Source organism: Diplotaxodon limnothrissa, linkage group LG3 (genome assembly GCF_057381915.1).
Source record: "Diplotaxodon limnothrissa isolate DT_005_m linkage group LG3, D_limnothrissa_male_GT1.1, whole genome shotgun sequence".
Taxonomy (NCBI): Eukaryota; Metazoa; Chordata; class Actinopteri; order Cichliformes; family Cichlidae; genus Diplotaxodon; species Diplotaxodon limnothrissa.
Window position 1 is genome coordinate 16372180 of NC_140598.1, and position 21691 is coordinate 16393870.

The 21691-nt window shown below is 41.6% G+C and overlaps 2 protein-coding genes across 2 annotated transcripts in view; both read right to left on the reverse strand.

The window, feature by feature from the left end:
- Positions 1-21691, reverse strand: part of LOC146634681 (protein NLRC3-like) — a 256953-nt gene that overhangs the window by 210732 nt on the left and 24530 nt on the right. The window lies entirely within an intron of this gene.
- LOC146634688 (protein NLRC3-like) lies at positions 2079-4436 on the reverse strand. The gene is made up of 2 exons (XM_085342707.1): positions 2845-4436; positions 2079-2142 (listed from the first exon to the last, which is right to left on the reverse strand). The coding sequence occupies exons 1-2, from the start codon at positions 4434-4436 to the stop codon at positions 2079-2081; spliced, it is 1656 nt and encodes a 551-aa protein (XP_085198833.1).

Here is a 21691-nt window from a genome sequence, read left to right on the forward strand (position 1 = left end):
GTCTACAGTATAACATAGAAAAGACAGAACAAAGTTTTGGTTGTTTTTAAATTGTGCAGAAATGAATCTACACTAAGCTCAATTATGTGACAGACATTTCATCCCATGTCAGTTTGGCCTCATCCTGGGCCGGATTATCCAGCACACACTCTGACCACAGGCCCAGGGGCCACGCACAGCTGGGCTCCATCCAAGAGACAGGAAACAAACCAACACAATAATAAAAAGCACCATGTGATCTTCTTACATCTTCAAGACAAACATAGTAAAAACATGAGCATATTTGTTTCCTGATAAAATGATGTGACAGGTAGAACAGAGTAAAGAGGTGGTGTTACAGCCTTTCTCCCCTCTGCTGCCGAGGCTGTTAGTCTCTCCCAAACTCAGCTACAGGACTTCCAAATGAATGAAAGCAGCAGAAGTGGCTTTACAAATGAAAGAGGAAGAGGAGAAGAAGAGGAGAGGGAGGCCACCCTGACCATCACTCCAGCTGAAAACATCACACTTCCATTAAAGTTGGTGAGGAAATGTTGAGCAGGATGAGCTGCTGGCTAATCTGGAGGCTGTAGCAGCAGCTCACAGTCACAGTGGATTTCCACTCATGAAAAAGCTCTGGCTGCTTCATTTCTCATCTCATATCAGAGACTTTAATGCTTCACTGAAGCTGTACTGTGATGCTTCCATATTCCAGTGAGGCCTCCATAATGATTTCAGCTGTTCTGTACACACACTGTGTGCCCTTTATGGCTCAAAGTCTCTGCAGCCTGTTTTTATCTGCTATCATCAGATCTTCATCATCCTCATTCACATCCCTCACACACTCTACAGCCTCATCAGCACTGACTTCATCTTCACTGACTGATGGAGCACAACATGAACCTGTGGAGGCTGAAACACTGTCCTGTCAAACATCTCCCCGTCACCACTCCACTTCTGTCAGCCTTTAAATGAACCCTGCTCAAGTCTGTCACTTCTGTTTGGAGCCAAAAGGAAAAACTGTTGTTCAGTCGTTTGGAAAGACAACATTTCTGAAAGCACTCAAACTTCTTCACATTTGTCTTCAGACACATCCTGAACATTTAGGAACTAAAGAAAGTTTCAAACACCAAAGACCTGAAATATAGAAAAACTACAACAGCCGCAGTCAGTGAACTCACCTCAGAGTCTCCAGTCGACAGTTTGGACTCTCCAGTCCAGCACACAGAAGCTTCACACCTGAATCCTGGAGGTTGTAGTTGTCACTCATGTCCAGCTGTGTCAGATGGGAGGGGTTGGACTTCAGAGCTGAGGCCACAACTTCACAGTGAGACTCTGAGAGTCCACAGTGAGTCAGTCTGTGATGATAGAAAATATAAAATGTGTTATTATAAAAGCAGAAAATCTGCATTATAAACACAGACTGAATGTATATGAAGACAAAACAGAGTGAGGTCATAATCTGATGAATCTGCTCTTCACATCTGTGCTTCAGCTCCTCTTACTGTGTTTGACATGACACAACGATTGAGTCTCTCTCAGACCTGCAGACTTTTAATGAGAATCTTTGTTTGGCTTTAATCTGCAGATGAAGGAGGAAGATGGTGTCACATTTAGGCTTCCATAATGTCCACAGTCTGTCACTGAGATCTGATCCAGAGTCAGAGTGAAGACACACATTTGGACTGTTTCCTGTTTTGACTCCAGAACATTTTGAATGAGTTCAGCTCAGTGAAGAGTTCCAGCTGGAAAGATGATCTCTGTTTGCTACCTGCTGTCAGGTACGACTGTTCACGTCCACACGCAGGAAAAACCTGCTGACTGTTACCAAACGGAGCAGAAATCTCATCACTGGACAATAATGATGAATGAACTCAGAGCTGCTGATATCAGATCTGATTTCAGGGGAACTAAACACAGAAATGATTGGCTCATTTGAGCTTTCTGAGCCATTATCTGCTGCTGTGTCGCTAGTTGGCAGAAAATGATTTGTATTCCTGTTCAGGGCTTCAGTGTTTATGAGTCCAGATCCAGGTGACAGCAAGTCAAAATGATGTTACCTGTCTGTGTCCAGCAGCAGCCTGTATTCACTTTGAATATTGTTATAACCTGACATGGATCAGTTTGTCTTTGATTGGTTTGTAAATGTCACTGTTTCCATTGGACCTGAGTGACGTACAAAGACAGAGAGGGAGAGAAAGGAGAGAGAGGATGGAGACAGCAAAGAGAGAGCAAACACAAACAGGTGAGAGTGGACAGGTGACCAAGGTCAGCAACCAATCAGAGAGCTTCTGTTTGATCCACAGTCACTGATGATGACTGCACATAACCAAGCAGTGTGTTACTCTGATATCAAATATGGATCCTGCTCTTATAATAATGATGATCAGATGATATTATTGTGTTATTTTGTAGCTGAATACGATGTTTGTGTGATTATCAGTGAAAGAAGCAGTGAGGAGGATGGAGAGAGAGAGAGGACAGAGGGTGAAGTTAGAAACACTAAAAGGATTTTTCATGGATTTCATGGATGATTTGAGTGATTTCCAGCAGGACACTTAAACATGTCAGTGGACGTCCTAAAGAACATATTCACTGATATGAAACGTGTCATTGAACAGGATTAATATCAGTGGAAACATGGTGGAAACAGCTGTGACTGCATGGATGTGACACACTTCAAATCTGTTCTCCACTCTTGGATTTGGGATCCATGGAGCTGCTGCTGAGTCTGTACAATAAAGGAATGGTGTGGAAGGTTGCAGCGTACGGACACAAACACTTTGTGGTTACAATCTGATTTTATTTTCAACATTAAACTACTAACCTACACTGATCAATGATGTTAATGATCACATCTGGACTCACCCAGCCTTTCTGCAGGTCCTCACAGCTGGAATCAGTCTCTGTCGTCCCCGCTCTGATGTTTTGTACTTCTGCAGGTCCAACTCATCCAGAACCTCCTCTGACATCTGCAACATGAAGGCCAGAGCTGAGCACTGGATCTCAGAGAGTTTCTTCTCTGATCTGTTCTCTGACTTCAGGAACTCTTGGATCTCCTGAAATAATGAGAGGTGGTTCATCTCCATCAGACAGTGGAAGATGTTGATGCTTCTGTCAGGAGAGATTTCATCACTGTTCATCTCCTTCAGGTTGTTGATGACTCTCTGGATGGTTCCTGGACTGATCTCTGTCTGACCCAGCAGACCTACTAAGAGTCTCTGGTTGGACTCCAGACAGAGGCCATGAAGGAAGCGAACAAACAGGTCCAGGTGGCCATTTTTACTCTGGAGGGATTTCTCCATGGCTCTGTTCAGGAAATCATCCAGAGAGGACTCGTTGTATTTTTGTCCCAAGAAGTTCTTCAGCACCTCTGTCTTCCTGTTGGTGTGACAGTGGAACATGTAGACAGCAGCCAGAAACTCCTGAATGCTCAGATGAACAAAGCAGTAGACTGGTTTCTGGAAGATCACACACTCTCTTTTGAAGATCTCTGTACAAACTCCTGAGTACACCGAGGCCTCTGTCACATCCAGACCACACTGCTCCAGGTCTTCTTGGTAGAACATGATGTTTCCTTTCTCCAGATGTTCAAACGCCAGCCTCCCCAGCTTCAGAAGAACTTCCCTGTCAGCCTCCGTCAGCTCCTGTGAACTCGTCTCATGTCCCTCATGGTACTTGTTCTTCTTCCTCTTTGTCTGAACCAGCAGGAAGTGTGAGTACATGTCAGTCAGGGTCTTGGGCAGCTCTCCTCTCTGCTCTGTAGTCAACATGTGCTCCAGAACTGTAGCAGTGATCCAGCAGAAGACTGGGATACTACACATGATGTGGAGGCTCCTGGATGTCTTCATGTGGGAGATGATTCTGCTGGACAGCTCTTCATCACTGAATCTCCTCCTGAAGTACTCCTCCTTCTGGGCGTCAGTGAAGCCTCGTACTTCTGTTAGCCTGTCAACACGTGTAGGAGGGATCTGATTGGCTGCTGCGGGTCGGGAAGTTATCCAGACGAGAGCCGAGGGAAGCAGATTCCCCTGGATGAGGTTTGTCAGCAGCTGGCTGACTGATGACTTCTGTGTGACATCAGACAGCAGCTTCCTGTTGGTGAAATCCAATGAAAGTCTGCTTTCATCCAGGCCGTCAAAGATGAACAAAAGCTGAGAGACAGCCAGCTTCTCTGCTGTGACCTTCTGTAATGTTGGATGGAAAACATGGAGCAGCTCCAGAAGACTGTACTGCTCATCTCTGATCAGGTTCAGCTCCCTGAATGAAAGCAGAACCACCACACTGACATGTTGGTTCTCCAAGCCCTCTGCCCAGTCCAGAGTGAACTTCTGCACTGAGAAGGTTTTTCCAACACCAGCCACGCCGTTGGTCAGAACCACTCTGATGGGTCTCTGTTGGTCAGGTAAGGCTTTAAAGATGTCCTGGCACCTGATTGGAGCGTCATGGAGGGCGTCCATCTTGGAAGCTGTCTCCAGCTGCCTCACCTCATGTTGGGTATGAACCTCTTCACTCTGTCCCTCTGTGATGTAGAGCTCAGTGTAGATGGTGTTGAGGAGGGTTCTACTTCCTGTTTCATCACTTCCTTCAGTCACACGTTCACATCTCCTCCTCAGACTGATCTTATGTTCATCTAAAACCTCCTGCAGACCAACATCTGCTGAAAGAAAGAAAAACAATGAGACTAAAGAGAAAGAAAACTCTTCAATGTCTGAACAACACAAGAAGTGCAGTTTTCAGAAATGAGTCCATCAGCAGACAGATGTTCAGTCTTACTTTGTACACAGCTGCTCTGACTGCCTGTCTGCAGTCCAGCTCTGCTTCTGGATCTTTCTCCACACTGTGCAGAAGCTCTGATGGTGACACAGAAAAGTCACAGTGGAGATACTTCTGTCCACCTTTGATTAGACTCATTATAAAAAGGAAAACAAAGTTTGAACACAGTCATGTTTCCAGTTCACTGACTTACATTTATTCCATGGACACTCACTCTAACCTGAACCACAGCTACAACCCAACATTGTTGAGGCCTCATCTCCTCCTTTCCTGACTGTAGAGGTTAAATATGCAACAACCAACAAATAAAAGAATTTGGTTCATTTCCAAGAAATTCACACGGTGACCAAGTAAAGTAACCGTAGTAAAGGAGACAACATCCCGTTGATGGTGGGATTATTTGAAAGATTTGCTTTGGTCATGTCACCAAATGCAGTTGAACCACCCGTGGATCCATGTTTGACCATTCTACCACTCTGAGCTCTGCTTTTTAATCATTTTATTATTATCATCATTCATTTATTCATTCTTTGGAGGGGGGCTATTTCCTAATGCCGCCCTAATAAGCTGATGTTCAAGGGGAAATATAACAGAAACTCTTTCAGTGTTATTCATTAATAAATTAACAGATAAACTGTGAAGAAGAAAAAACTGAGATTTAAAGGAGAGAGTGAGAAACTTGATCATCCATCCTCATAATACATGTTTATCAGTATCTGCTGTGACCATACTGCAGTAATAACTACAAGTCTACATTTCTGTGACTGTTGATCAATCACAGCAGGAATCTGAGCTCATCTCTGCACACAGAGCAGCTTCAGCTCTGGGATAAACTGCTCGCTTCACGTCCTTCAGCTCACAGACACTCATCCTGATATTGTCCTTTAACATTTGATGGTATAATTCATCTGAGTTTACACTTTATCTGCATAAATACAGAAAAACAGACCCAAACACCATAAACCATCAGTTTCACCATGTAGAATATATTGTTGTTTCCTTGCTTTTAATTCAGAGAAAAACTCTGATTTGGATTTTCTCTGTTCTCTTTGCCACAGCCCATCCCAGCAGCAGCTGAAGCAGCTGACTGTCACAACACTGAATAACACTTTAGGAGGAATTTCAGAGGTCAGTAAAGCTCCAGTTTCAACATCAGTTAATTAATCATAGTTCATCATAAATGTGAACCTGGCTGGCACACATGTTAATGTTAGCCATTTAAATATTAGCAGTTAGCTGAGGCCACAAGAAGAAGAGGCCCTAGAAGAACAATGGATGATAAGATTAGATTTCCAAGACTAGGCAGAGACGTGTTTTCCTTTACTGTCCTCTTACAGAGGAGGGAGCAGATACCAGACGAGGTCACGGAGGTACGGGGAGGATTCGCAGCAGACAGCAAGACTGCCACGTCCATGCGAGAGAGCGATGGCTACGATAATCTCTGTTTTTAAGATAAGATAAGATAAGATAAGATAGAACTTTATTAATCCCTCGGGTGGGTTCCTCTGGGAAATTCGACTTCCAAAAAGCACAGCAACGACCGAAGTTACAGTTACAGAATTGTTATATATATATATATATATATATATATATATACACACACACACACACACGCACACACACACACATATAAATACAGAGACAGATATAAATAAAATATACAAAGGGGATAAATAGAATAAATAGGAATAAAAAATAAAATAAAAATACAATGTCTCCCTATATAATGTTGTACAGCCCATGTGAGGGTTATCCTCTCTGCGAACCAGATGCTTGATTTCACACAGAGGTCCACCAACTGAATTTGATCAGTTATGGAACGATTTACCTCGACAGGCTCCTTCACTCGCTGCTTTTAAACCTCCTTTAAAACACACTTTTACTCCCTGACCTTTGACCCAGTGTGACATGTTGACTCACTACCTCAGACAGCTTAAAAATAGTCTTTTTGTTTTTTGGTGCTGCCTAAAAGAACCGTAAAATATCTGTCCTATATACAGTTATGTTCATATATTTTTGTGCTACATCAGGAAACTCAAAAACATAGTTTTTAATATTTTAATCCTTATTTTTAAAACTTTTTTTGTCATTTTTCTGAATAACACTTTAGGAGGAACGTCTTGATGCATTCTCAATCATCCAGGAAAGTAAATCTCCAAAAGTTGATTCTCTTCATCTGGACGTAGCGTAAATGTGTCCCAGCTGGACTTTTGTCAAAGCTGGAAAGGCTCCTAAAGAAAGTTCCAGTCGATCCAGGAGAGAAGGACAACCGCTGCCTAAGAGAAAACCTGTAGCTATCCCATATGTGTCAGGAGTGTCGGAGCAGCTGAGTCGCATTTTTTCTAAACACTGGGTCTCTGTGGCTTTTAAACCCCAAAACACGCTGCGCCAAAAACTGGTCCACCCCAAGGATCGGGTCCCCCGACACAAACAGAGTAACATAGTGTACGCTGTTAAGTGCAGGAGGATTGGCAGGATTTATACATCGGGGAAACCAAACAACCTCTGGCTACAACACAGAAGAGCTACCTCGTCAGGCCAGGACTCTGCAGTCTATTTACACCTACAGGCCAGTGGACACTCTTTCAATGATGAGGATGTAACATCCCGGACAGGGAGGAACGCTGGTTTGAAGGCGGAGTCAAGGAGGCCATTTACGTGAAAAGGGAAAGACCATCTCTGAATCGAGGAGGGGGCCTAAGGGTACATCTGTCACCATCTTACATGCTGTGATTGCAGCCATTCCCCAACTCTCTGTGAATGGTACTCATGACCATTGATCAGTGGTTGTTGATCAATGGTCATGAGAATTGCATAATTAAGATTAAGGAACTGACCTCACAGCCCATTGTTCCTTCAGTGGGCTGGTTTCAGTCATTATGCAAATGTCCTGTTTATAAGATTGAATCCTGCAGTCAGCTGAGACTGAAGGAGTCACCTGGATGAGAGACGAAACGTTTCTCCCACAAAACGCTACGTCCAGATGAACTGAATCAACTTTTGGAGAAAGAAGTTGAATCAGTATTTCAGCTTTAAGAGGGTATTTTAACACAAACATCAGTCCTTCTACTTAAGTATGTTTGACACTTTGTTTACACCTAAATTAACTTTACTGTTAACCAGTTTTCATGTTTCTGTAATCCACCAGTGTGCTCATGCTTTTTTAAGTGAAAACATATTTTTAATGATCAAATATAATTATGTTTGTTATTTGTGGATTTTAAATGTCCTTGACAGAGACAGATGATGATCATTATCCTGCACTGTGGTCTCAGGTTTGGTCGAGCTAGCACAAAGAATGGCTATGTTGAACGTCCTCCTGGGATCTACACTAAGAAGTGAGTCCAACATTAGCAGGGTCTCTTTCCTTTATCTGGATTCACTTTAGCATTCACAGTCACGTGAAGCTTGTTATTAACTCGATAAGTCAACCCAGGGTTTCAGCTGAGCGCTCACATGAAACACATGGTGTTGGCAGCATCTGATCAATCATATTCATGGAGACGTGTATCAGCAACAGAGCAGCTGAGTTTGCAGAAGGAAGTCAAACTAAACCACAGGAACAATATGAGGAGATTACACACATAATAAAATACTAGCAGTAACACAGCTGCTGCAGACAAATCAGTCGTGTGATCGTGTGTGAGAGGAGAAGGACTGTAAGGGAGTTTGGTGTTAAAAGCTCTGTATGAATGTGGGAGACTTTGAAGGGCTTTAAAAAGGCCAATATAAAATAAAAGGCAGCAAAATTGCTGAGTGTGAAAGTCACCAGACTTATCAGAGCTCTGTGATTAAGACCTGTAAGAACACCTGTTTGTACTTGTTGGCATTATATCAAACACACACGTATATTAAGCCTTTGTTTGAACTCTGGTTGAATTTGTTACTTTCAGACTGTGAAACATCACAGAGGCTGCAGCTGCAGATCTTTTATTCACCTGGAAATTTACTTTAAATGTTAGATGGAAAATGTATTGCTCAGTTTAACCAAAGTAAGAACAAGAATCCATAAACCTTCATAAAGACAAACATCTCCCAGAACATTGAGCTGCTGAAGTGTCACTGAAGGGAAAAACTATTTGTCCTCCTCCATCCAGCAACACCTGAAACACCTGAGTGGAAGCTCCTCCCTACACTGTGTTTGAAGCAAAGCACAAAGGAGACACCTGCTGGAGCAGCTGGAGTCCTACAGACACTCAGCCTCGTCACTACACAAACACCTCCTACAACATCCACTCTTTCCACTCTGACTGCTGTGTTTGTGGAAACACTCCAACACACACCGCTTCACATACCAACATAGAAATGTGTGAAAAAGAGCTGAGCTGATATTAAACATGAGGATTTATTCAAAAATACAGAGTCAGGAACAACATCTAGACACACATTACCTCTCAGCAGCAGAAGAACAGCCTTTAAAGTCTATATCAAAATCCTTCGACATGTTGCTCTTTAAGGAAACACAGCTGGGTTCAGGTCCAGGTTCTGGATTAGTTTCAGGGTTATGTCCAGCTGAGCCTGGTACGCCCCACAGCTCTGGGCTTTAAAACAACACACACAGAGGTATGAGTGTGAATAATGATGGAGCAGTGATGTGAGTGCTGAGCTGTGACATGGAGAAGAGTCATGGACAGTTAGAGATGGTCATCTCACCTCTGAGCTTTGGTCTGGCTCTCATGTTCCCCACACAGAGTGCTTTTAGAGGGAGGGACTCCCTCCTCTCTGTCCTCACACTGATCCATGCTGCTCAGTTCACATCAGCTCACACACACTTTCTACCTTCACCTGCAGAGGAAACACAAATCATTCATGTGCACATCAACTGAGAGCTGCAGAGGTCGTGTCTGATGTGTTGGACTAACATCCATCTGAGACACAGCTTTCATCAGTTCACTACAAAAAGTGTCACAGAGCCCAGTTCAGCCTCCAAATCCTCCATTACTGTAGTCCTACAAAGCAGCAGGTCAAACATGGCTGCAGAGAGCAGCTTTATGTCAGTAACCATGTCCAGGACCGAGCTGACTGCTTACAGAGTTCATACTCTAACTGCTAGCTGCTCTGCTAGCTAAGCTAACTCAGTAACAGTGACTCTGACAGCAGTTACTGTGGAACAGCGGCCGAGCTCAGGACACATTCAGTGTGTTTAGTCTGAGTCCTGGACTCTGATTCAATGGATTCAATCCAGCTCAGAGTTTCATGTGTTCATCAGAATAAAATACATGTACTAATATAACAGAAGTAATGCTCTGAATGCAGGACTGTAATGGAGGATAAACAAGGTTTTTACAGCCTGAAAGAAACATTCAGTTCATATATTTGTAGACAGTGAAGCCGTTTTTAATACTGCAGCTGTTTCCTTCACCTGTGTGTGTGTGAGCCACACCTTCATGTGCTGCTTTAGAAATATGTGGTCTGACTGCTCAGACTGAGTCTAGGAGGAAAGTTCACACGCTGGAGAAAGTTTTGTTCCTAACTTTGTCAGAGTTCGGCTCCAAAGACAAAGAAGACGGAGCTCACAGTCTGTAGATGGTCCTCAGTGTGTGTGTGAAGCACACAGGAGTGTGTTTATGTCAGCAAATCAGTGTGTGAAGAGTCTGAGGGAGTGTGTGAATGAGACTAAACACTGAAACCAACAGTCCAAGAAAAGCGTCTGGATTTCTTTAAGTTTAACTTAAAGAAATCCAGACGCTTTTCTTTTTGTCTCCATAATGTCTCCATAATGCTGCAATGTTATCTGCCCCAGAAACACTGTGCAGAAGCTCTGATGGTGACACAGAAAAGTCACAGTGGAGATACTTCTGTCCACCTTTGATTAGACTCATTATAAAAAGGAAAACAAAGTTTGAACACAGTCATGTTTCCAGTTCACTGACTTACATTTATTCCATGGACACTCACTCTAACCTGAAGCACAGCTACAACCCAACATTGTTGAGGCCTCATCTCCTCCTTTCCTGACTGTAGAGGTTAAATATGCAACAACCGACAAATAAAAGAATTTGGTTCATTTCAAAGAAATTCACACGGTGACCAAGTAAAGTAACCGTAGTAAAGGAGACAACATCCCGTTGATGGTGGGATTATTTGAAAGATTTGCTTTAGTCACGTCACCAAATGCAGTTGAACCACCCGTGGATCCATGTTTGACCATTCTACCACTCTGAGCTCTGCTTTTGAATCATTTTATTATTATCATCATTCATTTATTCATTCTTTGGAGGGGGGCTATTTCCTAATGCCGCCCTAATAAGCTGATGTTCAAGGGGAAATATAACAGAAACTCTTTCAGTGTTATTCATTAATAAATTAACAGATAAACTGTGAAGAAGAAAAAACTGAGATTTAAAGGAGAGAGTGAGAAACTTGATCATCCATCCTCATAATACATGTTTATCAGTATCTGCTGTGACCATACTGCAGTAATAACTACAAGTCTACATTTCTGTGACTGTTGATCAATCACAGCAGGAATCTGAGCTCATCTCTGCACACAGAGCAGCTTCAGCTCTGGGATAAACTGCTCGCTTCACGTCCTTCTCAGCTCACAGACACTCATCCTGATATTTTCCTTTAACATTTGATGGTATAATTCATCTGAGTTTACACTTTATCTGCATAAATACAGAAAAACAGACCCAAACACCAGAAACCATCAGTTTCACGTTCAACGGGAAGTGGCTCAAACGTCACAGTTTCATAACGTCACCCTGAACTCCACTCACGGAGTTTCTGTCGCCATTGTAGTTTTTAAAGTCCCGTGATAAAGGCGGGTCTTTCTGTGAATCCGCACGCTCATTGGCTAATAGGTCGAGATTGACACATCGTTATCCAATGAGCGTGCGGGAACTTCCGACATAAAGTTGTTTCCTTTGAAAAACCAAAGTCTGATTATTTTTGCCTCCACTGACGGAGCCTGTTGTTCCCGCCACAGAGACACAGTAATGTCAGAGCGGTGTTAACACTCACCCTGCCTCAGCACAGCTCTCACTCTCCTCCTGCTCTCTCACACTAAACGGAGGCTCAGCTAAACTCACTTCCTCTCTACTTACAGGAAACCAGCGCTCAGAGGAGCCGACCGGCCTCACATTTCACCCACAGACACGAACAGCGTGGAATTATTTTATGTCATAAGAAGAAACATATTCATGTGAACACTCACCTGCCTCAGCTCCACCTTCCTCCTCCTGCTTTCACTTTCACTGCTGCTCCCTAAACACAGAGGATGCTGGGACTTGTAGTTGTTTCCTTCCGGTGCGGTCTTCCTCTTTGTTTGTTTGTGTTTGTGTTCAAGTTATTTCGATCATGTAAACATCAACAGAACACGTGAAGCCACACAGAGTTTGTATGTCGAGGTGGGTAGGAGGGTTTGGGGAGGGGTCAGAGGGAAGAGGTCTCTCAGTCTTGACAATCCACATTGATGGCATTGCATCTTTCAACGTGTTTGTGGGTCGATTTGGATGCTCCAGGTGTGAGAGCAGCCACTCAGCCTCTGCTGCAGATGTGTGTCACAAGTTCATCTAGTAGTGAGACGGTGGCGCAAGATGGCGAGTTGAGCAGTCGCACGAATTAGGAGCTCGTTGAACTTGTCCCAGAATTTACTTTGTGTTCGTTATTGTTTCCACTCGAAAGTAGTAAAATGACTGCCCCAAGTATAGTTAAACCTGCTAAATTCAAACTCGACCTCAAAAAACAAGAAACAACATCGCCATGTGATGGAAAGGAAGACAGCAGAGAAGGAACGGATCATGACTACGTAGAAAAAACCTTGAAAAAAGAGTGGACGAGCAGCTAGCTGACCTGAGTGTGCAATGCAAGCAAGCTAGTACGATGCTAGCCAGCCTAGCCAAAGCGGTTCAGTTCAACTCGGAGGAGGTGAAAGAATGTAAACAAAAGGTTAAAGAGTTGGAGAGACGAAACGAGCAGTTGACCAAAGATAACTACGATCTCAAGGAGAGAGTGTGAGAGCAAGAAAGGTACAAAATGAGGTGGTGCCTCCGGATTAAAGGATTAGAAGAGAAAAGAGATGAAGGTGTCAGATCGCTGGTTATTGGAATTCTTGGCAAGATCGCACCTGATATGATATCAAAGCTTGAAGAATCTGTGGATGTGGTGCATAGAGTTGGGAAGAAGATTGAGAACAAGGTCCGACATATCATCATTCTGTTTGCTCTGAGACACGTGAAAGAGGAGATTTGGCGTCGCACCAAAGATTCGGCTGTCTGTAAGAACGGCGGTTTCCACTTCGCTGAGGTACTGCCGCGGGAGGACTGGGAAGAGAGGAGGTGGCTGTGGCCGCAAATTGAACAAGCCAGACGGGCTGGGAAACGGGCCTTTTTCCGGGGTCCTCATGGATACATCGAAGGACGGAGGATCATCGACGTTGAATGAAAGACTTGATGTAAGACTGTATACAGTGGAATATTATTAATGGGACAAAAGAGTTCTACTTAAAGTTAAAGGTTATTAGTCACTGAGTTGGTGACAAGTGTTACAATTTAAACTCATGTTTATATATTTTTCTTTTCTTTTTTTTAAAAAAAGTTATTTTCTTAGCATACTCTTATTATGGTTCACTCAAAAATTTCTTTTGGTTCATTAAACGTTCGGGGTTTGAAGGAAATTGTTAAGAGAAAGGCACTTTTTTTATTTTGCAAGGGGCAAAAATGTCACTGTCTGTTTTTACAAGAGACTCACTCTGTGGATGCCGATGTTACCTTTTGGGCTAATCAGTGGGGAGACAAGATTCTTTTCAGTCGTGGATCTAACAGATCTGGAGGTGTGGCGATTTGTTTTAATAAGTTCCCAGGGGAGATTATAACATATAAAGCTGATAGTGAGGGTCATTGGTCAACTGCAGCTTGAAGAGCGAAGGTATATTTCTAATTGTTACAAATCTTTATGGACATAATAACGAAGGTCAAAATAAACGTCTATTGGAAAATCTAACAAATGTTATTTCAGAGTTTAAAGTTATGTACCCCACAGATTACATCCTAGTAGGAGGAGACTGGAACATGACCTCAGATGAATGGATGGACAGATGGCCTCCTCGCTTAGGAAGGAGGCAACAGAATAACATTATTGAGAACTTTTCTAGTGATAATAATTTTACAGACATTTGGAGAAGTTTGAATCCTGGAGTTAAGAATTATTCATGGTTTAAACCTAATGGAGAAAGCAGGTCAAGAATTGATTATTGGTTAGTGAGCGATGACATTTTGAGGTGTACTTCACCATCTAAAATCTCCAAAGCACCCCTATCTGATCACTGTTTCATTGATCTTGTCTAGAGCTGGGCGATAGAACGATAACGATATGTATCGCGATATAACTTTTACTCGATAGAGAAATTAAGCTATCGCGATAGACCTCGCCGCTCTTGTCCTCTTTAAAAAAAAAAAAAAAAAAAGGTCAGCCAATCCAAATTAAGTAACGCAGAGCCGAACCAATCACAGCCGCAGCGTCACGTCGCGTGACTTGTTACGTACAGCACAAGTGCCAAGCCGCACGTGTGTTTGTTTGGGAAGCAGCCAGCGGGTAATGGAGCCAGCGCGTAATGGAGGAAATGAGTGTGCCGACTAGAAAAATCAACCGAGCGTGACCGAAGAGAAAACAGATGATGGTTGCAATGCCGGAGAGATTGTCGAACGGAAGAGCCATAGAAGTTCCGTAGTGTGAAGGTATTTCGGCTATTTCAAGTCTGACAAAAAACAGAGTAGCGTGCACTGTAAATTGTGCCGAAAACAAGTCTGGAAATACAATAAACTGGTGCATGCGTCACACTGTGCGCCACGGTATTGTTTCGGTGAAATGAATTTCTACAATACTGTTACTGTTAATTCTACTCTCTGCAGTGTTTAAATGCTTACATATACACACAGTTACTGTCCCTCCACACATACGACTCGGTTCTGCTTCTATGCCCCAGCTTTGTTTACTTTTTCCCACCGAGGCTTCTAGATAGTGATGGGACGTTCTGTATCGAGGCTTCGGAGCGTGTGTCGAGTAATGAGGGGGCGTTTCCGCGAAGCGCGTATCGAGGCTTGCTTCATTTATGGGAGGAGCTGAAAATGATGACGTCCGAAGCCTCGCTGCCCGGCTGTACCACGTGACTGGTTCATGAAGCGGTTCGAATTTTTTCCGCGAGCTATGAGAGCGATATAAACCCCTCAGACTTCATCCAAAATGTGGGTGTTTGATGGAGAGTTGCGGTTAGTGAGAGTTTGGAGACAGTTTGGAGGTTTATGAGAGTGAGGAGAGAAAGTCAGGAGAGAATGGAGCCAGCTAAGAAGAGGAGGATGTCCTCCCCTTTGTGGGAACATTTTGATCTTATTCCTCCCAACAAGGTATGTGAATTTCCACAGAAGATGGATTTTCATAATACTGATGGTGCAATAAAACCTATGTTAGGCTGTCTGTACTTTTGTACAAGGTGAGGTGTTTGCTATGTGCCAGGGAGCTGGGATATAACAACAACACCTCATCCATGCTTAGGCACTACAGAGCTATGCATGAGAATAAGGGGAACACCGATTGTGGAGCAAGACCAGGTGAGCCATCAAATGCCATGATACTATAGCATGCTGTAATGTTACTAAATGATATAACAATATCATACAATGCAATAAGTGACGTGTGTGATATTTAAATTTGTGCTTTGTTTTTATTGTCTTTCCATACTGCCAGCATAAATATACACAGTATACTGCCATCACTACAATATACATGTTTTACACACTCCTTTTGTTGTTGACATTTACAGGCTGTGTGCAAAATGCCACACTCTTCAAATTCATACCAGCTATTATTTTTACGTCCAGTAGGTGTCCTGCTAGAGCAAATGAAGCTTCATGAAGCTTCGCGTTGGGGTGAACCAATTGGATGAAAAGCTTCAGTGCTTCATGGGGCTTCATCTGCCCATCACTACTTCTAGACTTCTGATTGGCCAACATTTCTGCACGGTTAGGAATCTAGCGCCACCTGCTGCTTTGGCATGTTCATAGCAGCGTTTTCCTTCATTTCTGCCTTTATGTGTGGACGGGATTATTTTTAAAACGAAAACGGAAAATCTCCGTTTTCAAAAATACCCGTGTACGTGTGGACGTAGCCTCAGTCTCTGACTGGAAGCGCTAATTCGTCATTCGGCTTTTGTCAGACTAAAGTAACTGTTAAAACTGTTTGAAAAGCTAAGCTATACAACAAGGAGAGATTGAGAATTTCCTTTTAGTTCTCAGTTTATTTGATATTGACAAAAGTTAGTCAGTTTTGTCTGTTCTTCTGTAAAACAAACTAAGATTTATTTTTAGAATTAATATTTTGTTTCTAAGTGGAATTGACAATTTAGTCTGTTTCGTTTGTTCTATTTTGAAACTTAAACGCTTTAGTGGCTGCCTTTTGTGTAGTTTGCAATATTTGCCTTTATCTATCTGAAAAAGTCTCATGTTCCTTAAGTACATCTACCCTGTTGAACTTATTATGGGAAATAAATATTTAAATAAAAACAAGCTGCTGATTATTTCACATTTTACTTGTGAGCAACGGCACATTTAAATCTTACAAATATAGTTATTTGGCTTATATCGTGATAGATATCGTTATCGCCTGAAATGAAAAAAACATATCGTGATATGAAAAAATCTCATATCGCCCAGCTCTAATCTTGTCTTAGAACCAACAAGGATGAAACGTAGTAGCAGGGGATATTGGAAATTTAATGCCAGCCTTTTAAATAAGGACAAGTATTGTGATAAAATTAGACATAAAATTACAGATATAAAAAATGATGACTCAGTAGTGGGTAATATACAGAAATGGGAACTTATTAAATTCAAAATCAGAGAATTCACTATAAAATTCTGCAAAGAACTGAACAGGGAAAAACGGGAATATGAAAGTAATTTACTTCGTGAAATAACTCAGTGCTGTAGTAAAGAAAAACTAAACGTGCAAGAAAAGAATAAATTGATGGAGTTACAAACTAAATTAGACGATCTTTACCTAGAGAAAGCCCAGGGTGCCTTTATAAGATCGAGAGCCAAGTGGATTGAGGCAGGTGAAAAGAACTCATCATATTTTAGTAATCTGGAAAAGTGCAGACAGCAGAGAAATCTAATCTCAAGCTTGTTGATAAATGGGACTGAATGTAAAGATTTCAGAAAGATTGGAAAAGAAGTCTTCACTTTTTATTCCAAATTGTACTCCTCAGAATATTCAGCAGCTGATTCTGATAGTTTCTTTGATAAGATTCATAATCTCATCCCATGTATTGACAAGCCGTTCAAAGATCTGTGTGATTCAGAGCTTAAAATTGAGGAACTGGATTTGGTGGTCATGAAAATGGCATTAAACAAGTCCCCAGGGACAGATGGACTCACTACTAATTTTTATCAATTCTTCTGGAAGGACCTAAGAACTTTATTGTTTGATGCATTAAAGGAATCGATAGAGAAAAAAGAAGTGATGCCGAGCACGAAACAAGGGCTGATAACCCTGATCCCTAAATCGGGTAAGGATAAAAGAATTTTAGACAATTTAAGACCCATCACCTTACTAAACACTGACTATAAGATCCTGTCTGGAGCTGTAGCTGAGAGGCTAAAGAAAGGCATCTCAAACATTATCAGTGAAACACAATCAGGTTTTTTGAAAGGAAGACTAATTCATAACAATATTAGGCTGATTTTGGATCTCCTTGAATACAGTGAATTAATCCAAGAGAGAGGGTACATCCTGTTCTTGGATTTTTACAAAGCATTTGACTCAGTTGAACATACGTTCATATTAAAAACTCTGCAGTCTTTTGGTTTTGGAGAGGAATTTATCAATGTTATAGAGATGCTATATAATGACATTAACAGCTCTGTTTTGCTAGAACATGGTACATGTTCAAGGTTTGAGGTTAATAGAGGGATAAGGCAGGGATGTAGCAGCTCACCACTTCTGTTCATCATGGTTGCTGAGCTGTTGTCTATTTTCATCATCATCATCATCAACTTTATTTATAAAGCACTTTAAAACAACCACAGCTGACACAAAGTGCTGTACATTGGAACTGTAAAATAAAATTACATGAGATATAAATAAAAAACAAATAAAAGAAGAGTGAAATCATTAATTAAATAACTACTGCATTAAAAAAGAAACTAAGTCTCACTGAGGTTAAAAGCCAAGGAATAAAAGTGGGTTTTAAGACGTGATTTAAAAGTGGACAGTGAAGGGGCCTCTCTAACATGCATGGGCAAATTATTCCATAATTTTGGAGCCACAATAGAGAAGGCCCTGTCCCCTCTGAGCTTCCTCCTGGATCTCGGTACCTCCAGGAGCAGCTGGTCAGCTGACCTGAGAGACCGACAGGGTATGTGGGGATGAAGAAGCTCAGAGAGGTAAGGCGGGGCAAGACTGTGTAGACATTTAAAAACAAACATAAGAATTTTAAAATTAACTCTAAAAGACACAGGCAGCCAGTGCAGAGAGGCCAGCACGGGGGTTATATGCTCTCTTTTTCGAGTTCCTGTTAGGAGTCGTGCAGCCGCATTTTGAACCAGCTGCAGACGTGAGAGCAATGACTGACTGACCCCCACATAAAGTGAGTTACAGTAGTCCAGGCGGGAAGAAATAAAAGCATGGATCACTGTTTCAAGGTGCTGCCTCGAAAGAAAAGATTTTAGTCTTGCCAGTCGCCTTAAATGATAAAAACTGGACTTCACCACTGCTCTGATTTGGTTGTCCAATTTAAAATCACTGTCCAACTTAAAACCAAGGTCAGTAACAACAGATTTAAAATAGACTTCCAGGGATCCTAAAACAACAGAGGAGGACTCACAGGGACCACTGGGTCCAAACACCAACACTTCTGTTTTCTTTTTATTAAAATTTAAAAAGTTTCGAGCCAACCAAGCTTTAATGTCATCTAGACATGTCAAGAGAGGTTTTATGGAGATGGCATCCTTGCGTTTTAGTGTCAAATAAATTTGGCAGTCATCGGCATAACAGTGAAATGAGATCCCATGCCTTCTAAGGATAGAACCCAGAGGCAGTAGATACAGAGAAAAGAGCAGTGGCCCTAAAATTGAGCCCTGTGGGACACCACATGACAGAGGAGCAGAAGACGATTCGTAACCGAGAAGGCTGACAGAGAAAGTTCTATCTGACAAATAAGACCTAAACCAATTGAGTGCAGTGCCACCAATACCCACTACATCATGTAATCGAGAAATTAAAATATTGTGGTCTACTGTGTCAAAGGCAGCAGTTAGGTCAAGCAAGACAAGAACAACATGGTTACCAGAATCACATGCCAGAAGGATGTCATTAAAAACCCTTAGTAATGCAGATTCTGTGCTGTGAAGGGTTTTAAAACCTGACTGAAAAACCTCAAAGATTCCATTTTCATCTAGAAAATCTTTCAGTTGACTAAAAACAATTTTCTCTAAAACCTTGGAGACTAAAGGCAGCTTGGAAATAGGCCTATAGTTCGCTAAAACTGTGTGATCAAGGCCAGGTTTCTTAAGCAGTGGCTGTACTACTGCATGTTTGAAATTTGCAGGAACCACACCAGAAGACAGACTGCTGTTAATAATGTCAAGGACATACTGTTGTATACTAGGAAAAATTTCTTTAAAGAATTGTGGAGGGACAGGATCCCGTGGGGAACCTGTGGGCTTAATATGGCGAACCACATCCTCTAAAGAGGAGAGCGTCACAAGCTCAAACTGAGTGAAAACAGCAGCGCAAGGGACAGAGACAGAGGGGTCAGAGTCAGGAGCTGTGATAAGAGCCCTGATGGTGACAACCTTTTCAATAAAAAAGTTCAGAAAATCATTGCAAATCTCAGGAGAAACTTCCAAACAGACATTCAAAGGAGTATTAAGAACAGTGTCAATGGTCCTAAATAACACACGTGGGTTATGACAGTTGGAAGAAATAATATTTGCAAAATATTCCCTTTTTGCCTCTTTAACAGTGTTCTGGTAGCGATGCCAGCAGTCTTTGAGAATTTGAAATGATACATGCAGTTTATCCTTTTTCCACCTCCGTTCTGCTCGACGACATTCCCTCTTAACAGCACGACTGCTCTCATTAAACCAAGGCTCAGGTTTAGCCTTAAGCTGCCTGGTTTTTAAAGGAGCCACAGAGTCCATGATTTTTTGACAGCAAGAATTAAACCAGGAATGTAGGTCTTCTGTGTCAGAGGAATTATTTTGATTAAAAACAGTCACATTAAGGGGTTAACTGTGATGGGTGAACAGATAATAATCAGTCAGCTGGCAGATGATACCACCCTGTTTCTAAGAAATGAGGACCAGATTCCTTTAGCCTTGCAGGCGATCAACCATTTCTCCAAAGCTTCTGGCCTACAGCTGAATATTAATAAATGCAAAATTCTAGCTCTGCATGAGTGTCCCCTGCAAGCAATAAATAATATGCAGATCAAAAAAGAGGTGAAGTATCTGGGCATTGTAATTTGCAAGGATAAGACATCAACAGAAAATAAGAATATCTGTACCAATATAGAAAAGTGTAAGTCAATTTTAAACATGTGGCTGCAAAGGGACATAACTCTGTTTGGGAGAAGCTTGCTAACCAACATGGACAGTCTGTCCAGACTCATCTATCCAGCCTTTTCTCTGCCCATACCTCCAAAACTAATTAAATCTATAAATACTCTTAATTTTAGGTTCATATGGAGGAACAAACTTACTTGAATATTGTACTCTTACTTGAATATTGTATATTGTATATTGCATAGCTTTTTTTTGTTATACGTAAAATTGTATTGTATTTATTTAAATTTTTACTTTTTAATTATTTTATTTGCATTTTTCTAATCACTAGGGTTGGAGAGTAACGCAATTTCTATTCTGTGTATGTCCTGTACATGTGGCAGAATTGACAAATAAAGTTGACTTGACTTGACTTGAAATGTCATTATATAAAGAAAAATGATGTGATTATTATGAAATTATGAAGAGGGTGGGGCTAATGCCACTGACTTTGATGTTATGAATGGTGTACTAAAATTGAAATGGTTAAGATCTTTCATTAGGAACAAAAATTCCTTTTGGAACATTATTCCCAATGTGATTTTTGGCAAAATGGGTGGAATAGACTTTTTGTTACGTTGTGACTTTGATTGCAGTTCGTTACCTGTTAAACTCTCAGCTTTCCATCAGCAGGTCCGTCTCTACTGGAAATTAATCTATAAACATAGCTTTACTCCTCACAACACCCCTATATGGAACAACAGGTATATCCGTTTGTGTAGGAAATCTGTGTACGTGGATGAATGGAGATCTAAAGGGATTTGGGCTGTAGCTCATTTTATGGATGATAATAGGGTCTTACTAAAACATGAGACGTTTTGTGAGAAATTTGATGTAAGATGTACTGCTAAGAGATATAAATCCCCAGTGAAAGCCATCCCAGTCCCTTTGAGATCAATGATAAAAGAAGATATTGTGCACTCTAAAATTTCTCCTGGACTGAGGCAGCTCTGCATAGCTGGAGTTGAATTTGGTGACAGCAGGTTTACAAACAAAGTGATCAGGAATATTTTGATAAATGAAATTTGCCCAAATCCGGTTAAAAGAAATTATATCCTTAAAGAATTTGAGACCATGGAGGTTAAGGCGATAAGACAAAAGTCTACAGGGAGAGCAGAATTATTAGGCAAATGAGTATTTTGTCCACATCATCCTCTTCATGCATGTTGTCTTACTCCAAGCTGTATAGGCTCGAAAGCCTACTACCAATTAAGCATATTAGGTGATGTGCATCTCTGTAATGAGAAGGGGTGTGGTCTAATGACATCAACACCCTATATCAGGTGTGCATAATTATTAGGCAACGTCCTTTCCTTTGGCAAAATGGGTCAAAAGAAGGACTTGACAGGCTCAGAAAAGTCAAAAATAGTGAGATATCTTGCAGAGGGATGCAGCAG

Excerpts from the sequence above, each read along its gene's own strand:
- LOC146634688 (XM_085342707.1), bottom strand. The coding sequence starts at position 4,436 with ATGGACGCCCTCCATGACGCTCCAATCAGGTGCCAGGACATCTTTAAA. Across the intron at positions 2,143-2,844 it reads AGGACCTGCAGAAAGGCTGG|GTCCAATGGAAACAGTGACA; the intron begins GTGAGTCCAGAT and ends TACGTCACTCAG.